General features: G+C 33.6%; 1 protein-coding gene across 1 annotated transcript in view; it reads right to left on the bottom strand.

The window, feature by feature from the left end:
- The window catches only part of ABCD2 (ATP binding cassette subfamily D member 2), a gene marked incomplete at its 5' end in the record, with an annotated part of 50,971 nt that overhangs the window by 25,802 nt on the left and 6,151 nt on the right, over nucleotides 1-19,018 (bottom strand). Inside the window, 4 exons of the mRNA XM_081083690.1 lie at nucleotides 6,353-6,498; nucleotides 11,269-11,363; nucleotides 12,260-12,428; nucleotides 15,703-15,818. Of these exons, the coding sequence (XP_080939816.1) occupies nucleotides 6,353-6,498; nucleotides 11,269-11,363; nucleotides 12,260-12,428; nucleotides 15,703-15,818 (526 nt within the window). The remainder of the gene's footprint in view (nucleotides 1-6,352; nucleotides 6,499-11,268; nucleotides 11,364-12,259; nucleotides 12,429-15,702; nucleotides 15,819-19,018) is intronic.

Raw genomic sequence — 19,018 nt, 5'->3', positions numbered from 1 at the left:
CACTGCTATCAATTAATGCAATAAAATGTCAGATAATATTCATTAGTGAGAATATCCTAAGTTGAAATGTTTAAGATTAGATACTGACAAATATTTTGAAATAAGTTATAGCAGCTTCCTTTTAAATAATAAAAACTTATAAAACTATTTTCAAATTTACTTAAAAAACTCAGCAGCTTTTAGAATATAAAAATAAATGCTACATTTAGACACTTAGCTTACAGGTACATGTAAATAAATTCTATGCTTTTCTGCAAGATATAAGATTCTAAACATAAACACACATTGTCATGTTTCCAAAGCTATGTAATCAAGATACAATGACCTTTAACAGTAATTTTTAAGAAAAATTGTTAGTCTTCAAAAATACTTTTCATTTTTCTCCTTAACTAAGTTGTAGTTGACCTTTTGCTTAGGCAAGAGTAAATTTCATAACTAAGAAAAAATTTCCCAGTGATTTATGTCTGTTGCAAAATAACAGTTAGGTTTCTCTGAGGGCAAAGACTGGATTTATGCACTTTCTTACGAATCCGCCCCCCCCCCCCCCCCCGATTTAAACAATTGTAGTAAAATACATATAACATAAAGTTTGCATCGTAACCATTTTAAGTGTACAGTTCAGTGGTATTTTTTCTTTATTTTTCCAATTTTACTAAGATCAAATTGACACATAACATTATATAAGTTCAGGACGTACCACATGTTGATTGGACACACCTATATAGCAAAATGGCTTCCACCTAGTGCTACCTGACACCTCTGTCGCCTCCCCACTTCCTTTTGTGGTAAGAACACCGAGGATATGCTTTCGTAATAACGTCCACACGTACAATATGCCACTGTTAACTGTAACCATAATGCTGTGTGCTGTATTTCTGGAACTTATATATCTTCTAACTCTTGATCAACATCTCCCTCTACCCCCACTCTCCAGACCCTAGTATTAAAGTTTCATTTCCCTGTTTCTACAAGTTTGGTGTTTTTTAGATTACACATAGAAGTGCGGTCACACGGCATTTGTCTTTGTGTGACTTATTCTGCCTAGCACAATGTCCTCAAATTTCAATCATGTTGTCACAAACAGCAGGATTTCCTTCTTTCTCATGGCTGAATAATATTCCATTATATATATATATATATATATATATATATATATATATATATATATATATATATATATATATATGCCGGGAGCCGGTCCATCCTTGCTGTTTCAAAGGACCTGGCATATATGGCATACTGTTCTTAATATGTTTGCTCCCCTTAGCGCTGTGTGTTTTAACCAAGGTCACCTCTCCAAGAAAGGTTGTTTCCCCAGGTAGGAATTTTTCCCTGAAGTCAGGGAGGGGATGCCTCTCCTAGAAAGGTTGTTTCCCCAGGTAGGAATTTTTCCCTGAAGTCAGGGAGGGGATGAAACTCCTTAACTAAGTGCCAGGCGGGTAGTTAATCACTTCAACTACAAACAATCATGCTTAAGCTACATAATCTTTACTCCCTGGAATGGAGATAAGAAACGCCCTAACCTTTGGAATAGAGATTGATAGGATTGGAATCAACTGGTATAAATACAGTTGAAACAAGACAACAGCAGACAGAACTTAGGAGACAGAGAAAGAGAGAGAGAGAGAGAGAGAGAGAGAGAGAGAGAGAGAGAGAGAGAACACCTAGGCACAGAACCTACACAGAACGTTCACTAGAGACAGAAGAACTTCGCTGGAGAGAACATGGCAAAAGATCCTGGACTGAACCTGACTACAGAAATTGGCAAGAGAACCTGACTAGAACCTGGTGACTGAACCTGGCTGGAGAACCTGGACAGAACCTGGCTGGAGAACCTAGCGAGGGAACATGGCTACAGAACCTGGCTGGAGAACCTGGAGAACCTGGCTGGAGAACCTTGCAAGAGACCATGGACACAGAACCTGGCTGGAGATCCTAAGCAGAACCTCTCTGGAGATCGAGACCAGAACTTGGCTGGAGATCCTGGCTAGGCTGCTGATCAACTGAACGCTGTCTCCTTGTCATTCCTTCTTCACCGACTCCGTCCACACCTTTGGGGACCCCTGGACCTGCTGGGGTTGGACCCCGGCATATATATATATATATATATATATATATATATATATATATATATGTTATATGACTTCTTTATTTTTTTTGGATATTAAACCACTATCAGACATAAGATTTGCAAATATTTTCTCCCATTCTGTGGGTTGCTGTTTCTTTTATTTTTATTTTTATTGCCTCTTTAGCTGTGCAGAAACTTTTCAGTTTGATGTAGTCCCACTTACTGATTTTTGCTTGTGTTGCTTTGCTTTTGGTTTCATATGCAAAAAATAATTGCCCTGAGCAATGCCAAGGAGTTTATTTCCTATGTTTTCTTCTAAGAGTTTTACGGTTTCAGGTCTCATTCAAGTCTTTAATCAATTTGTGTTCATTCTTTTTTTTTAATGCTTATTTATTTATTTATTTATTTATTTTTATTGTTTTATTGCTTAAAGTATTACAAAGGGTATTACATATGTGTCCTTTTTTCCCCCCGCCCTTGACAATCCCCTGGCCTCCCCTACCCCCCAGTGTCTTATGTCCATTGGTTATGCTTATATGCATGCATACAAGTCCTTCGGTTGATCTCTTACCCCCCTCCCTCCTGCCCCCCAACCCTCCCTTCTTGATAGTGGTATAAGATAGGGGAACAATTTCATTTTTCTGTATGTGGTTGTCCATTTTTCCAGCATCATTTATTGAAGAGACTATCTTTTCTTAATTAAGTAGACTTGGCTCCCTTGTCAAATATTAACTGGCAGGTGTTTATTTCTGGGCCCTCATTCTGTTCCATTAGTCTAAATCAGTAGTTCTCAACCTTCTGGCCCTTTAAATACAGTTCCTCATGTTGTGACACAACCATAAAATTATTTTTGTTGCTACTTCCTAACTGTAATGTTGCTACTGTTATGAATCGTAATGTAAATATCTGATATGCAGGATGGTCTTAGGCGACCCTTGTGAAAGGATCGTTCGACCCCCAAAGGGGTCTTGACCCACAGGTTGAGAACCGCTGGTTTATGTCTATTTTTTATTCCAGTACTATACTGTTTTGATGACTATAAGCTTATAGTATAGTTTGAAATCAGGAAGTGTGATATCTCTGGATTTGTTCTTCTTTCTCAGGATTGCTTTTACTATTCAGGTCTTTTGTAGTTTCACACAAATTTTAGTTTTGGTTTTTGTATTTCTGTCAACAATGACATTAGAATTGCACAGAATCTACAAATGGCTTTGGGTAGTATTGATATTTTAACAATATTCTTACAATCCATGAAAATGGGGTATCTTTTCATTTGTTAGTTTCTTTCATTAAAGTCTTATAGTTTTCAATGTATAGGCCCTTCGCCTCCTTAGTTAAATTTATGATTTTTAACTTTATTGTTTTTTGATGCTAATATAAATGGGACTGTTTTCTTTATTTCCTTTCATTTTCAGATGGTTTGTTGCTAGTGCATAGAAACATGATTGATTTCTGTATGTTGATTTTGTATCCTAGAACCTACTAAATTTGTCCTAAATGTTTTTGGTGGAGACTTTAAATTTTTTATGTGTAAGATCATATCATCTGCAAATGAAGATTATTTTACTTCTTTCCTTCTGATTTGGATGTCTTTTATTTCTTTATCTTGCCTGATCACTCCAGTTAGGACTTCCAGTGCTATGTTGAACAAGACGGTGAGAGTAGGCATCCTTGTTTTATTCCTAGCTTTCAACTTTGCACTATTGAGTATTATATTAGCTGTGGGTTTGTGGCATATGACTTTTATTATGTCCAGGTATGTTCCTTCTATACCCACTGTTTTGAGAGTTTTTTTTTTTTTTATCATGAAACCATGTTTTATTTTGTCAAATGCTTTTTCTTGTGAAGAATGTGTATTGTGCTGCTGTTGGATAAAACGTCTGTATATGTCTGTTAGGTCTATTCTGTCTAAAGTGTGGTTCAAGTCCAATGTTTCCTTGTTAATTTTCTGTTGGGATGATGTATCCAATGTTGAAAGTGGGGTACTGAAGTCCCCAATGATCTTTCTTCAGATCTGTTAGTATTTGCTTAATATATTAAGGTGTTTTGATATTGGGTCCGTACATATTACAATTATTATATATTCTGGATGAATTGATCGCATTATCATTATATAATGACTTTCTTTGTCTCTTGTTACAATTTTTGGCTTAAAGTCTATTTTTTCTAAGAATAGCTCTCCTTTGGTTTCTATTTGCATAGAATATATTTGGATCCCTTCACTATCAGTCTATGTTTGTCCTTTAGGCTGAAGTGAACCTCTTGTAGGTAGTATATAGTTGGATTTTGTTAGAGAATTCAGTCTATTTACATTTAGAGTAATTATTAGAGTTAAGGAATTATTAATCCCATTTATTGTTTTCTGGCTATTTTGTACTTCTCTTGTTCCTTTCTTCCTCTTCGCAGCCTTGTTTTGTGAATTGGTGATTTTCTGTAGTGGTATGTGCTGATTCCCTTCTCGTGATCTATTGTGAATCTACTACATGCTTTTGATTTATGATTCCCATGAGGCTTATATAAAACATCTTATAACAGTCTGTTTTACAATAATAACTTAATTGTTATTGCATACAAACACCTCTACCATTTTACTCTCCCCCTTTTATGTTTTTAACGTGGCAATTACTTCTTTTTATATAAAGTATTCATTAACAAATTATACTAGTTATAGTTATTGTTAATATTTTTGTCCCTTAACCTTTATACTAATAGTTAAGTAACACACCACCATATTACAGTATTCTGAATTTGACTATATGTTTACCTTTATCAGTATGTTGTATATTTTCATGTTACTGATTGGCATCCTTTCATTTCAGTTTGAAGAACTTGTAGCATTTCTTGTAAGGCAGGTCTAGTGAACAAATTCCCTCAGCTTTTGTCTGGGAAAGTCCTTATTTCTCCTTCAGTTCTGAAGGATAATTCCGTGGATTATGTACTTTCCTATGTCTTTGGACTGTCTTATATTGCTTAGGTCACAGCTATATTTGAGAACTGTATCCTTCAATTTACATATGAAATTTAAAATAGCTAAAAACATAAGATTTATGTACATAATTTTATTAAGAAAGTAGAATTGTATTGTATAACAATATTTTCCTCGAATAAAAAATTAGAATCAGTCTACTTAACACAATAATGTCTGAAACTTAAACTTTGGGGGTATAATTTAGCTTTCTGCTTCAGAAGGTTTCCCAAAGGACTTTAAGGTACAGACAAAAAGAGAAAATGATTCTGGTGTCACAAGATGGTCATCTATTTTCTGTTAAACATGCGTATCCATGATATTGCTTATACTCAGTATTTTCTTACTGCCAATGCATTTCTTCATCCTCTTACATGTCAGGTAGCTTCCTGCTACTACCATAGATCTTACTTTAAAGAAAAAGTTACACAAAACCTCATCTGCCTAACTATAACATACGGTTTAAAATTTAGACCCGTGGGTAGGATGGTACAAACACTTTCTGACAAAGAAAAAGGGGCAAAGGAGACATGTGATAGACCATACATCATGCAACATTTATATTTTCTCTGGTACTATACACTGGGTGCTCTATTGGCTTCCACACAATAGTTCTCTTAATATAATAAGAGTACTCTGTGTTATCTACCTAACCCAGGGTGAGGATAGATGGAAAAATTACTGAGTGGTCAGCTGAGTATAAGGTATATCTCTTCTTCAGATTTCATCTGCTCTTATTCCCAATGAATGATGCAAATTTGCAAATATAACTTTGTGTTTAGATATTATTAAATTTTTTTTATGAAGATGACTAAAAACTTCAGAATAATGTTCCTTTTTAATATTTCTATGCTTGCTTTGTATATTTTCAAATCATTAATTAAACATATAGCATAAATGTAACAAAAACTATTTTATAGAGGCTCTTTAAACATAACTGAACAATTTTAGAACATAGAAATTGAATGTAAGCAGCTTGATGAAAGGATTAGTATACTATCCAAGTGCAATTTTTTTCTGTGAGAAGAGATAATCTGACATCTAAGGAGATCTAATTATTCTTTGGACTAGCCTGTTATTCCTTGACATTAACATCTATAGCCTTTGAATGTTCATTATATCCAGTCAAATGTTAAAGTGAACAGAAGTGATATTGTCCTGAAAGTGGCATTGTCCTTTTTAGAGCTGAATTTTTATTTCCTTAATAGTTTCTCTAGTGAAACATGCTTAAATATTACAAACTGAAGAGCCTAAGGAATCAAGAGAATTAAAAAGTAAAGAAAATTGATTCTTGTAATATAAAAAATTTTACCTACCTTTGTGGAATATAGAACATATGCTGGGGAGGTGGTTTATAGAGGACTCCCTTGTACACAGGCCAGAGCCCACTTAAAATTCTGAAGAGAGAACTCTTCCCACAACCATTGGGACCAGTAATCAAAAGATGCATTCCTTCTTGTACCTAAAGTAAGAAATAAAATTACAAACTGCAAAATAATTTCTTTGGCAGCATTTAAAAGTGATTTATTAAAAAAAACCTTTCAAACACATGATAACCTAGAATGGGCAAGGAATCAAAGAAAAATAAATCAGAATCAACAGCCTCAAAGTTGGCTTTGACTATGCTCTGAAGCTAAAAGTATTGTAAATTAATCCAATCTCAAAGACAATGAATCTTCTTGAAATGAGCATTTGGCTTTCCAAAATTTTAATTGGGACCTTGTAATCAGATACTATACACATATGTAGAAACATAACCACATGGAAAATAGGACACTGTTAAAATTTAAATTAAAATATATTCAATTTCATTTTATTTATATTAATATTTATTTCTTTATATTGAATGAAAATACAACTTTATTGTATTTGTCAGTTGGAGTTATTAGCTATATAACACAGTTATTCTAAGAGCCAGCTGGGTTGTTTAATTTTGTACTTCAGCAGTCTGAAATGTTACAGAAATCAAAAAAGCTCATAATCAGAGAGATAAATTTAGTCCAGTTCTGCTTTATTCAAAGATAAATAAAATATGTTTACTAAACCAAGACAGAAGAAAATAAGAGGGTTGTAATTAAGTCTTATGTCTAGAGATGCATTAAAACATATATATATATATATATGTATATATATATATATATGTGTGTGTGTGTGTGTTTTATATATGTGTGTGCATATATACATAGATATACACACAGTTATATAGGTATAACAATAAAACAAAAGCTATTTATCCATTATTGATTGGACATTTCTCTTTAGAATCTCTCATCTTATTTACCATTTAAATTTAAACATTTAAATATCATGAGTTACCTTTCTACTCAGGATTGGGAAGTTATCTTAATGTGGTATTCAAAGAGTATTGTGAAGAACAAGGAAAGAAACACCATTTAAAAATTCATCTACTTCTAAGAACAACTATATTTTTAATTAGTGATTCAAAAATGAATATATTATGAAAGTATGAGAGAAAGAAAGTACAATATATGTGTAGCTATATCTTTGTATAGTATGGATACAAATATCTAAGTATCAGTGATACAGAATACATCATTGAAAACTCAAAAATGAAAGAGCATATTATTTGCATTATGTCAATATAAGGGACCAACCAGTTCAGTGTCTATCCTTGACTCATTTGCTGTGTATACCATAAGCTGAAATCTTTTTGTTGAAAGAAGGGAGTGGGGAGAGGAAGGAAGGGGGGAAGGGAAAGAAAAAAGAAGGGTTGGGATGGAGGTTAGATAAAGGAAGTAAGAATGTATATACTAAGTATATGTAAAGGAAAATGGTTCAGATTCATATTCTGTCTAAATAATTAGACATTTCCTTGCCAAACATTGTTAGAATATCTACCATGTGCCTGACCTTCTTCTAGGCATCGTGGTTACAGTGTTGGCCAAGACAAAGTCCTTGTTCTCATAGAACTTACATTCCAATGGGAAAGACAATAATAAGAACATGAACAAAAATTAAGTAGTGATAAATGCTAGGATGACAGCAAAATAAGAAAGTTTATTATGGAAAGATGGTGGCGTTGTGAGTCTGGTGTGGGGGCTTCTTTTGACGAGGTGGTCAGAAAAGGCCTCTTTGAGGAGGTAACATTTTGGTTGACCCTGGGTGATGAGAAGCAACTGGTTAGATCTGGGGGAAGAGCATTCTAAGCAGCAAAGATACCATCACAAGGCTATAAGACAGAAGCAAGCTTGATTCTACAAAATCTACAGATTTTTTTTCTAAAAAAATATAGATTTTTTTCTCTTTAATTGTAACCAAACTAAAATGCTATTTTGATACAATAAAGTTCAAAGGAAAATCCTGGGGGAAAACCCAGAAAGAATTAATTTGTGATTTGCTGTGCTCTTTGACTAGAAAGAGGACTAAGGAAGTTAAATGTTGTAGAAGCATAAATACTTCACAAATGATGTTTTTAAAAGTATCTGTCATGGCAAAAGGCACAGTCACAATATATATATATTTTTAAATATATTTTATTGACTTTTTATAGAGAGGAAGGGAGAGGGATAGAGAGTTAGAAACATTGATGAGAGAAACATCGACCAGCTGCCTCCTGCACACCCCCTACTGGGGATGTGCCTACAACCAAGGTACATGCCCTTGACCGGTATCGAACCTGGGACCCTTGACTCCGCAGGCTGATGCTCTATCTACTGGGCCAAACCAGTTAGGGCTCACAAAATATTTTAATAGGGTCATTCTCTGTTAGGAATTCTTAGAAATGTAACGCATTTTGAGTCATAATAGGAGATTTTACTACATTTATATTTTTAGCATGTTTTCTGATATTTAGCACAGAGAGATTGTGAAGTATAAAGAATTCCTTGCTTGGCTGACTATATGTTGAGCTTTGAACTACGGACCAGGAAGTCATGGGTTGTGGGCTCAATCCCCAGTATGGGGTGTGTAGGAAGCAGCCAATCAATGATCTCCTCTCACCATTGCTGTTTTTTTTTTCTCTCTCTCTCTCTCCCTCTCCTTTCCTCTCTGAAATCAATAAAAATTATATTAAAAAAGAATTCCCACATTTATTAAATTTTATTCTCCAAATGTTTGTTGTTGTTTTTTAAATTCTGAAAGGCCAACAAAAGAGAACCTTTTCCTTTAAAAACCTGTTTGTCAATCCATGCAAAGGAAACAAATTTCTATTATATTTTAGGGACCTGAGACTTCAAATAAAACTTCCTGTCTGAGTAAAAAATAAACAATTATTATAAAAGTGTACTATAATAACATCTTTGTAGCACTTTAAAATATGTAACACTTTTATTATATTATTTAAAAATTTATTTCATATAAAAATAAACTGAGCTCTGAAGTTTCTACAGAAAGAGGGTGATGGCCCTAGCTGGTTTGGATCAGTGGATAGAGCATCAGCCTGTAGACTGAGGGGTCCCAGGTTCGATTCCTGTCAAGGGCACATGCCCGGATTGTGGCCTCGATCCCCAGTAGGGTGTGTGCAGGAGGCAGTTGATCAATGATACTCTCTCATCATTGATGTTTCTATCTCTCCCTCTCCCTTCCTCTCTGAAATCAATAAAAATATATTAAAGAAAAGAAAGAGGGTGATGTCCACAATTATATAATTAGTAGGTGGCAGAATTTAAGACTCTTACTCTATTTAATAAGTGTAACAATAAAAATTGATATTATGAACTTAAACAACCAAAGTGTTCTACGATAGAGGACTGGATAAAGAAGATGTAGTACATATACACAATGGAATACTACTCAGACATAAGAAAGGATGAAATACCACCATTTGCAACAACATGCATGAACCTTGAGAATATTATGCTAAGTAAAATAAGTCAGTCAGAAAAAGCTAAGAACGATATGATTTCACTCATATGTGGGATATAAAACTGAAAACTGTGAACACAGACAGCAGTGTGCTGGTTGTCAGAGGGAAGGGGGTTAGGGGAGAAGGGGATCCTAATATAAGGTGACAGCAGAAGATCTGACTTTGGGTGGTGGGCACATGCTGCAATATACAGATCTTGTAACATAGAAACCCACACCTGAAACCTATCTGTTCATGTTGACCACTGTCACCCCAATTTAATAAAAAATAATAATAATAAAGAAAAAAATAAACCGAACCTGAACAAAAAAAGAGAAAGAAAATCTCTATACAAAAGTTATAAATTATAAATTGCTGAACTACTAATAAGTAATTAAATATTCTATGTATGCCTTTTCAAATGTTTTATTTCAAATTTATTTAAGATTATGGTGCACCTTTGGCACCTAATTGGTATCATGCTCAGATCCAAATAATTAAAGAAGTCTATAGGTCTATAAATGGCAAAGTAAAGCCTCATCAATTGTAGTTAAAACACAATTTCTCTTATATTTATTAACACAGAATTTTCCTTGTTCAGTACTTATCCTTTTCCTGCTCCCTTATTCATTGGTAAATACCATCTTTAATAATTAAAACTTTACTACAAAGTCCATACTAAAAGCATTTAGCACAGGTATTGTCATGTTTGTAATTCTGTTATCAAGTCCAATCGTCTTTTTGTTTGAACTAAAGCTCTTACGCCTTCATTAAAGTCAATGCTTATGAGCAAATTATTTTGTACTTAAATTCCAAAATATCTGAATTTTACAGTGCTTTAAATAAAGGCCTTAGGTTTATTGACTGTTTTTACATCATCAAGTCGTAAAATGTTAAATAATAACTCTTATTCTCAACAGAGTTATTAGAAACTAAATTCCAATCCACAAATCTGATTTTTTTCTAACAGAAGATGTGATTATTTAAAACACAATTAAATTTAGAGAATCTGTAATAACAGGAGTAAACCTGCTAATGACCTTTAACCTCATATTTTAGTAAATTTATTATAATTCAGGCTTGTAGTTTTAGAGTAATTCCTATAAGAAAAAAAAATTAAAATTTATTTCCAGATAATAATTTTTGAAGAAATTTCCTATTGCTCTCAAAAGTTACCTAGCAAAGGCTCTCAGTGCACTACAATTTTGATATATAACCTGACAATAAAGCAGTATAAATCAAATTTCTCTTTTTCTCTGCTTTCTGAGGAAGTAACTGCTTCTGTAATTGAGCCACTGTGCATACCTTTCTTGATTTCCCCTCCTGTCCATATGCTCCTCCAAGTATTTAACATAAGGTATATGAATTCTGAGTTGTTTTGTATTAGTGTGATGGCAACAATCAGAAGATTCTTGAATATCATCTTACTTTGAAGTTTAGACTGGAAGCCACCACTTCTCCCGTTGGTGTAATTATGGGAACATTTTCACAAATAATTCCATGATCCACATCAATAACTTTTCCTGTGAGTTAAGGAACATTTTAAGTTACAAAAGTCATTGCATGTTATTGCTAATTAAGTATTTTAAGAGATACTTCACAGTTATAAATCATAGAAATAAATGGAAATATACATGTTATATTTAAAGCAAAGTTTAATGCATACTGGGATATTCTGACACATCTATTTAGAAAATCTCTATCAGAAATTTTATTTTGCAATAATCTGATGTCAAAATCACGAGAGCAAAGCCAAACTCTATCTGATGTAACCTAGCCATACTCTTTATAACCACTATTTCTCTAAATTAACCTTTCTTCTGAATAAACACAGTCCTGCAACAAGGAATTAAGACACAGAATAACACAATTTTAAAAAATAGGACAACCAAACTTAAGTTTTAAAACACAGAATGAAGAACAATGTGATATTAGCTCTAGTTCTGTTAATCTTAAAAGCAAACAATTCATTCTGCCATATGTGCAGTTTCCAAAGTTAATTCTAGAAATTTTGTCCTAAATAAAAGTAGCATAATGATTTTTTATGCTAATGTTAGTCACCACTCCTCAAATTGCAACACTAACTTTGGGAATAATTGTTTAAATAATTAAATGTTGGTTCCTTGTAACAATTAAAAGCTATCATCTAAAAAACTTTGGTTCTGTTGATAAACACTTAAATATAGAAAAATAAAAAAAAACCTGAAAGCATTTAGACAGATCTCAGTGGATAGGGGGATGGAGTGAATGAGAAGAGATTAACCAAAGAACATACATGCATACATGCATAATCCACGGACACAAACAGTAGCCTGGGGAAGGCCTAGGGTGGGGTGGAAGCTGGGTGGAAGGGGGCAAAAAGTGAAAAAATGGGGGACATCTATAATACTGTCAACAATTAAAAAACTGAGTTTAAAACCTTTGATTTCCAGTGTGTCACTGAAAGGTAATTCTATATTAGCTCCGTTCTTGTCATGGTTTTCAGATTCTTGCACGACAGCAGTTCTCTTATAAATGCCTCTTTTAACTTCATCAAATACCCAAAACATATTGTACACTCGAGTAGTATAGCCTGCTAATTCAGTGACCTAAAACCAATGCAGAGAAATAATATAGAGTTACTATACCGAAGATAGACTTTTAAATAAATGTATCTTCATATAAGCTTCTTGATTTAACATCAAAGGTCCTATTTTATTATTCATAAAAAAATAGATAATACATCTGATAACGAAAACAAGTAACAGTAAAAATGTTACCAAGAAAGCAACATAGCTGCCCAGCCAGCATTGCTCAGTGGTTGAGTGTCGACCTATGAACAGGGAGGTCACGGTTCAATTCCCGGGCAGGGCACATGCCTGGGTTGTGGGCTTGGTCCCTAATGTAGGACTTGCAGGCAGCAGCCATCCAATGATTCTCTCTCATCATTGATGTTTCTATCTCTCTCTCCTTTTCCCTTCCTCTCTGAGATCAATTTAGAGAGAGAGAGAGAGAGAGAGAGAGAGAGAGAGAGAGAGAGAGAGAAGCATTAGCAAGGTGTCAACGTAAGATTGATTGGAATTATAAAATATATTAAAATTTATTCATTCAAGTCAGGGTTCAAATTGAGAGATTTCCGAATATTAGTGAAACTTAAAAACCTTTCAGTCAAATTTCTTATTTAGCCTATTTACATGACAAATTTCATTTCCAGAAACTTAGAAATTTTGTGAAAAGCTTAAATTCATTCAAGGAAATAAAAATTCTTTATTTTGGTATTTTTTTCCTTCAATTTAAAATGGAAGATTTTAAATTGAAGAAAAATACATTTTTTTTCTTATAAAATGAATGTTTCTGAGTCAAATTGATTATCAAAATTCCTAAGCTTGGCCAGAGAAAATACCCCTGCTAGAGGATACCAATATTGGGAGTGAGCTCAATGAAAACTTTAAATCATTTTCAGTCCAAATCCCACAATTCAGGATCTTTTCAGGCAAAGCATGATTTATATGGCCAAAGAAAAACATTAAATATGACTTTTTTTCTAGGCGAGAACGTAAAATAACACAAGATAAAATCTCTGCTTCAGTCCAGTGGTGTCTTGCTTTTATTCGGCCAGTTGTCCAATTTAGATGGAATCTCCAGCTGTTTTTCTATTAAGAGAACATCTTGTTATCAAGGTACTGTAAAATGTGACTCATCTTCTGTCAAGACCATCTTTCTCAGTGAAAAGGAAAGCACAAAAACCATTTCCTTACAGAAATGTTTATAAGGAAATTGGTACTAATAAGCAAGGCATGCCACTAATGAATGTTTCTTAAACAATAAATTGTGAAATAATTCAACAATGCTGACATTTAGGTAAGAATTTTGTGTGTGCAAAGATTAAGCAATAAATAAGTAGGTGTTATTGCTAAAAGCCTCTACCACATGTCTCTGCTGTGTGTGAGAGTCTGTAATTAGATTAGTATTGCATTTCTATATGTTAATGTTATAAACATTTAAAGGGTAATTTCTAAAATGTTATCTAGAAGAATTTCTTGAGTTTCCAGGTAGAGAAAAACAGAGCTAAAGATTAACAAAATACAGATTCAAAGGAAATCTGGTTAAATATATTTGCATAGAAAAAAACCCAAAACCAAATGTAAAGGTCAGATAAAGAAAGGCAGGAGGCAATGACTTAGTAGATCAAGCTGCAAGGTGGAGTGGGCAAAGAGTGTCTGAAAAAAACTGAAAATGTGACTGTGGGTTAGTTACTTTGGAATACAAGAGAGGGACTCTAAAAAGGAACCTTGTTACCTCTGGAGCTAGCAAAGAATGCCTAGTACTTTCATATGCTGTCACAGTAGTAGTAAGATTGTTTGGCAGTGACCATCCTATGACTCAAAGAACATTCAGGCAGAATAAAGCAAAATGCAATTATTTATTGTGTTGGAGATGATCTAGAAAAACCAATTGATATTCTTTCTGTGACTTAGATAGCAAATGTTAATGAGAGATAGATAAAATTTTGTCATTTAATTTTAATGATACATGTTACATAAGAAAATCCCTAAAACTGTCTCTGATTATCAAAATTACTATTTGAAAAAAATGTTTTAATTGAGTTGTTTTTGGTATATGGCCCTAAATAACTGTTTCACTTTGTTGGTTTAAAAAAAAACCAACTCAATTTAATTGTTTAATGAAACTGAAAAATTTTGTCAGCAATTCACAAAATTTATAATTCTTTTAAATGCTGATTTAATTCAAGGCTGATTTAATTCGAGGCTGATTTAATAGGCACCTAAATTTATAATGCTGATCTGGCAATTTATATTAATACAAAAGTTACATGAGTAATTAATAGTGAGGCTGACTCTTCATGGGAATATTATCAGTAATATCTCAATTGAATAAAGTGGTTTTTAATCTTAACCCTGTCATATCTGCAGGTCTTATTACCATTATTTCAACAAATATTTATTGACCACATATAATATTCCAACTATTAAAATGAATATTAAGAATGTAAAGATGGGTAACATAGTTCCTATTTTCCACTCAAGGTCTGGTGCAGAAGATAGACAATTATAAAGTGGTAAAAAACCAGATGTACTGTGAACACAGACAAGGAAGACCCAGATTCTGCAGGGAAAGTAGGAAGAAGGTGGAATCACAAGCACATTTATTTGTGTTTGGTAAGGCTTAACTTGTCATGAAGAATGAGTAAAAGTTTGCAAGGTATATAAATAATTTTACTGAGTAACATTTATTCAGCACTTAATATGTATTGTTTTCTGACTAAGTCAATGCTATCATTATTTTCATTTAACAGATGAGGAAACATACAGAGGTTAAGAAATTTGATCAAGTTCACATAATTAGTAAATACTGGAGCAAGAATTTAAATTTAGGCACTCTGTCTCACCTAAGGGACTTTCTTTTCAGTTTAAAAACAAATATGTCATATATAGACAGAAAAAGAGGAATTACGATAGTGTCAAAATTAAAGGGTATTAGCAGCAATACATTTGGGAATTGTTCTCCTTTAACTTCATTATACACTTTGCAATTTTTTTTTAATCCTCACCCAAGGATATATTTTCATTGATTTTTAGAGAGGAAGGAAGAGAGACAAAGAGAAACATTGATTTGAGAGAGGAACATTAATTTGTTGCCTCCCGTACCACCCCAACCGAGGATTGAACTCACAACCTAGCTAAGTGCCTGGCTGAGAATCGAACCTGCAACCTTTGATGTATAGGACAATGCTCCAACAACTGAGTCACCTGTCCAGGGCCTCTTTACAATTTTTGATAAGGATATGTTTTCAAAATACTAAGCATATCTGGTAATTTACATTTTGCTTGATTTTCACATATCTCACAAATTGGCAAGTACCTCTTTATATGAAGACATAATCCGTTCAATGGCATCAGCTCCAGAGGCCAATAAATTTCGAGCAGTGGTAAAGGCTTCTGTCCGTTCACTAACCATAGCTTGTTTTTGGCCGTCTTCTAAATATAAAAGCAAATTACAAAACTATTTAGTTTTGTTCAAGTAACTAAATGTTTTTTTGTATACAAATGAAGTTGTGGTTACAACAGCCACATGTAAAGTGTTCAATAGTATTAACAAATTCCTAGATATTTAATGAATTATTGAAAATGTAATAATTGTACCAGATTTTATTGAAAGCTCCCTTCTGTCTTATTTTTTTTCTAGAAAAAGAGCTAGAACAATTAAATCCATAAGAATTAAGAACTATTTTCATTTAGCATTCTTTCAACTCTTTCCAAATCCAACACCTTACCCTTACTGCAGGAATAAAATACTATTGATTTGGTTAATGAAATCCAACTAACTAATATAAGCAAATATTTCTAGTGTGGTTCCTTTAATATAAATGCAAATTAGCCAACCCTCATAATTTAGTCTCTGTCTACCAGTTTCAATCAACCTTCACCTTAGTACAGCATCTCCCAAATTTGCAATACTCTGTTTACCCTCTGATACCTGTATATATGATTTCGTCTGACTTTAATATACTTCCATTTTTTTTTGCTAGCTCTTCAAGAGTTAATTCTTTTTTTTTATTTCATAGAGGAAGAGAGAGGGAAAGATAGAAATATCAATGATGAGAGAGAATCATTGATTGGCCGCCTCCTGCATGCTCTACATTGGGGATCAAGCCCACAACCCAGGCATGTGCTCTGACCAGGAATCAAACTGTGACCTCCTGGTTCATAGGTCTACACTCAACCACTGAGCCACACCAGCCAGGCTAGAGTTAATTCTTTAGTACAGGTTTCAGTGGAAACCCTGGTCTAGCTTTTCTAATGGACTGTAAGTTCCTTAAGGGGCAGGACTGTGTTTTATTCCTTATTCTTAGTACTCAGAAAAGTGTCTATCACATAATAATCCTTCGTGTATATTAATGGATGGATGGATGGATGGATGGATGGATGGATGGATGGATGGATGGGTGAACATCCCAAATTTACTGTCAATGCAAAATTATGATCAGGAGCCTGACTAGGTTTGTATCCAGGCTCTACTACTTATTGGCAAGTACTAAGGTAAGTAGAGTAAGCTACTTATCCTTTCCACGCCTATTTTCTCACATGTAAATGAGGGAAATAATAGTATTACCTTAAACAAGTCTATCTCCAAGAGTTGTTGTGAGGTTTAAAGATTAAATACAAAGGAACTGTTAGCCTAATCCATGGCCTATAATAATACATGCTCTAAATGTTAGCTGTTATTATTTCCTCTAGTTATTATAGTTATTATTGCATATCTACTCAATTTAGTCTTATTCTTCAAATTTATTCTCTCCAGATCATTATTTTAATCTTTCCATCTATTTTATTATCTATCTTATCCTTCTATAGATTATTTAAAAAGTTCTAAAGTAAAAGCTGTAAATTAATGAAAACGTTAGAATGATAAGATACTCATAGGCCCACTTTAATATTTATTTATCTCTGATTTATCTCAATGTAAAGGGTTTTTTCTCCATAACAATATAATTATTTAACTTGTGCCCTATTATGACTACTAGATACTTTCACCTTTACTTGCTCATAGACAGCTCAGCTGAATTTGAAAGGCATCTGTGCATAAGTAAAATTCACTCAGCAGACATTTACTGAACACCTAGATGTATAAGAAATTAGGCAATGTGCCATAGGACATGTAAAGGTAAGTGTTATTTTCAGACTCTTTTCTTGTGGAACTTGCAGTTTGGTAAGAGAGAGAAGTCAAGTTCCCAAATAACTATGCTGTGGGCAGTCTATGATAAGAGTTAATATGAGGTATTTGGAGGAGGCAAAAATTATTTTTTTGTGTGTGTGGAATTTTTATAAGAGTTTAGTTGAACCAAACAGATGATTTCAGGGAAACAAGATCTCAAATGCTCCCACAAAAATAATTTCTTGCTGCAAGAGACAGGGAAATGCTTTATGGAGAAGTATATAGTGAGGGAGGGCTTAAAAGTCATATACAATTTTAACATATCACAAGTATGGCGTAAGCAATGACATGAAGGGAAATTTTAAACAATACCAACAGAATAACAAGTAGCTTGGGAAAAATAAAGTATGGGTTAGTGTCAGGCACTGATTTCATTTGAGTATCAGAATCACCATGAGCTCATGGGGACCTTTTATGAGAATCTAATTTGGTCTATTCTGTTAAACACTGCTCTAAAGAACTATCATTATTTCCCTTGACGTTAGTTTCCTTGAAGATGTAAAAAGGAAAGCTTTGAGCACTGGTATAATTGAAGAGTGAAAGATATTAGATAAATAGACTAGGGACAGAGTGTAGATACTCTTAAACACATTTAAATGTGTGAAAAAAATTTAGATAAGTCACACACAAAAATTACCAAAGGATTCTCAGCAAGCTACCAAAAATAGCGAAATGCTGGATCAGTTAAAGCACTAAGAATAAAGTATTGGCTCACAAAGAATCTGGCTGATGATTGAAAATAACTATAATATTTTTATAAATATGGGTTAAAAGGGGTTTGAATAGTAGCTATCATTGACAACCTCTGTTAAGAAGAAACTAGCACAGACGGACTTGTGTTTGATATGGCATGGTACTTCCCATGTTGCTTTGGCAGGTTAATGTGTACTGGGTTTTCTTCATGTTTTCAACAACAAAACTACCAATAGCTCTGGACAGATTTCATTTGACTTTTATTCTACTGGTTGTTCTTTGGTAGGCACTGTGAAAGCAGTGCCAGTACTATTTCATCATGCACACAACAGTCAACTGCATAAACTCTCTAGGGCCAGATTCCTTAGTGTCAGAGATATAAACTCATGACCTAAAGCACTCACCAAATATTTATTGTCCTACCAAATATTTTAAATATTTTATCAAAAGTTCCTCATTTAAGGATTTAATATTTAATATTACATCTGCTTATTTTACTGACACTATTCAGCTCTGCTAATAAGAAGTATGTATTCAGCCATGGACACATCTTGTTATTTCACTGAAAAGGCAAGAAAGGATTAAAAAAGCTAAGGTTGTATCATTATCTATTTTTCCAAACCCATATAATTTGACAATATAGAGAGTAAACCCTGATATAAACTATGCAGGTGATACTGGCAGTGCTAGTGGCTTAGATGCTTTCTTCCCGGCCTGTGAAGGTGTCTGGGGTAATGGCTGGCAGGAGGGATCTATAGGTAGCTTTCTC

The sequence above is a fragment of the Myotis nattereri genome, assembly GCF_964212035.1.
Source record: "Myotis nattereri genome assembly, chromosome: 2".
NCBI classification, from domain to species: domain Eukaryota; kingdom Metazoa; phylum Chordata; class Mammalia; order Chiroptera; family Vespertilionidae; genus Myotis; species Myotis nattereri.
This window is presented reverse-complemented; position numbering and strand designations above follow the sequence as displayed.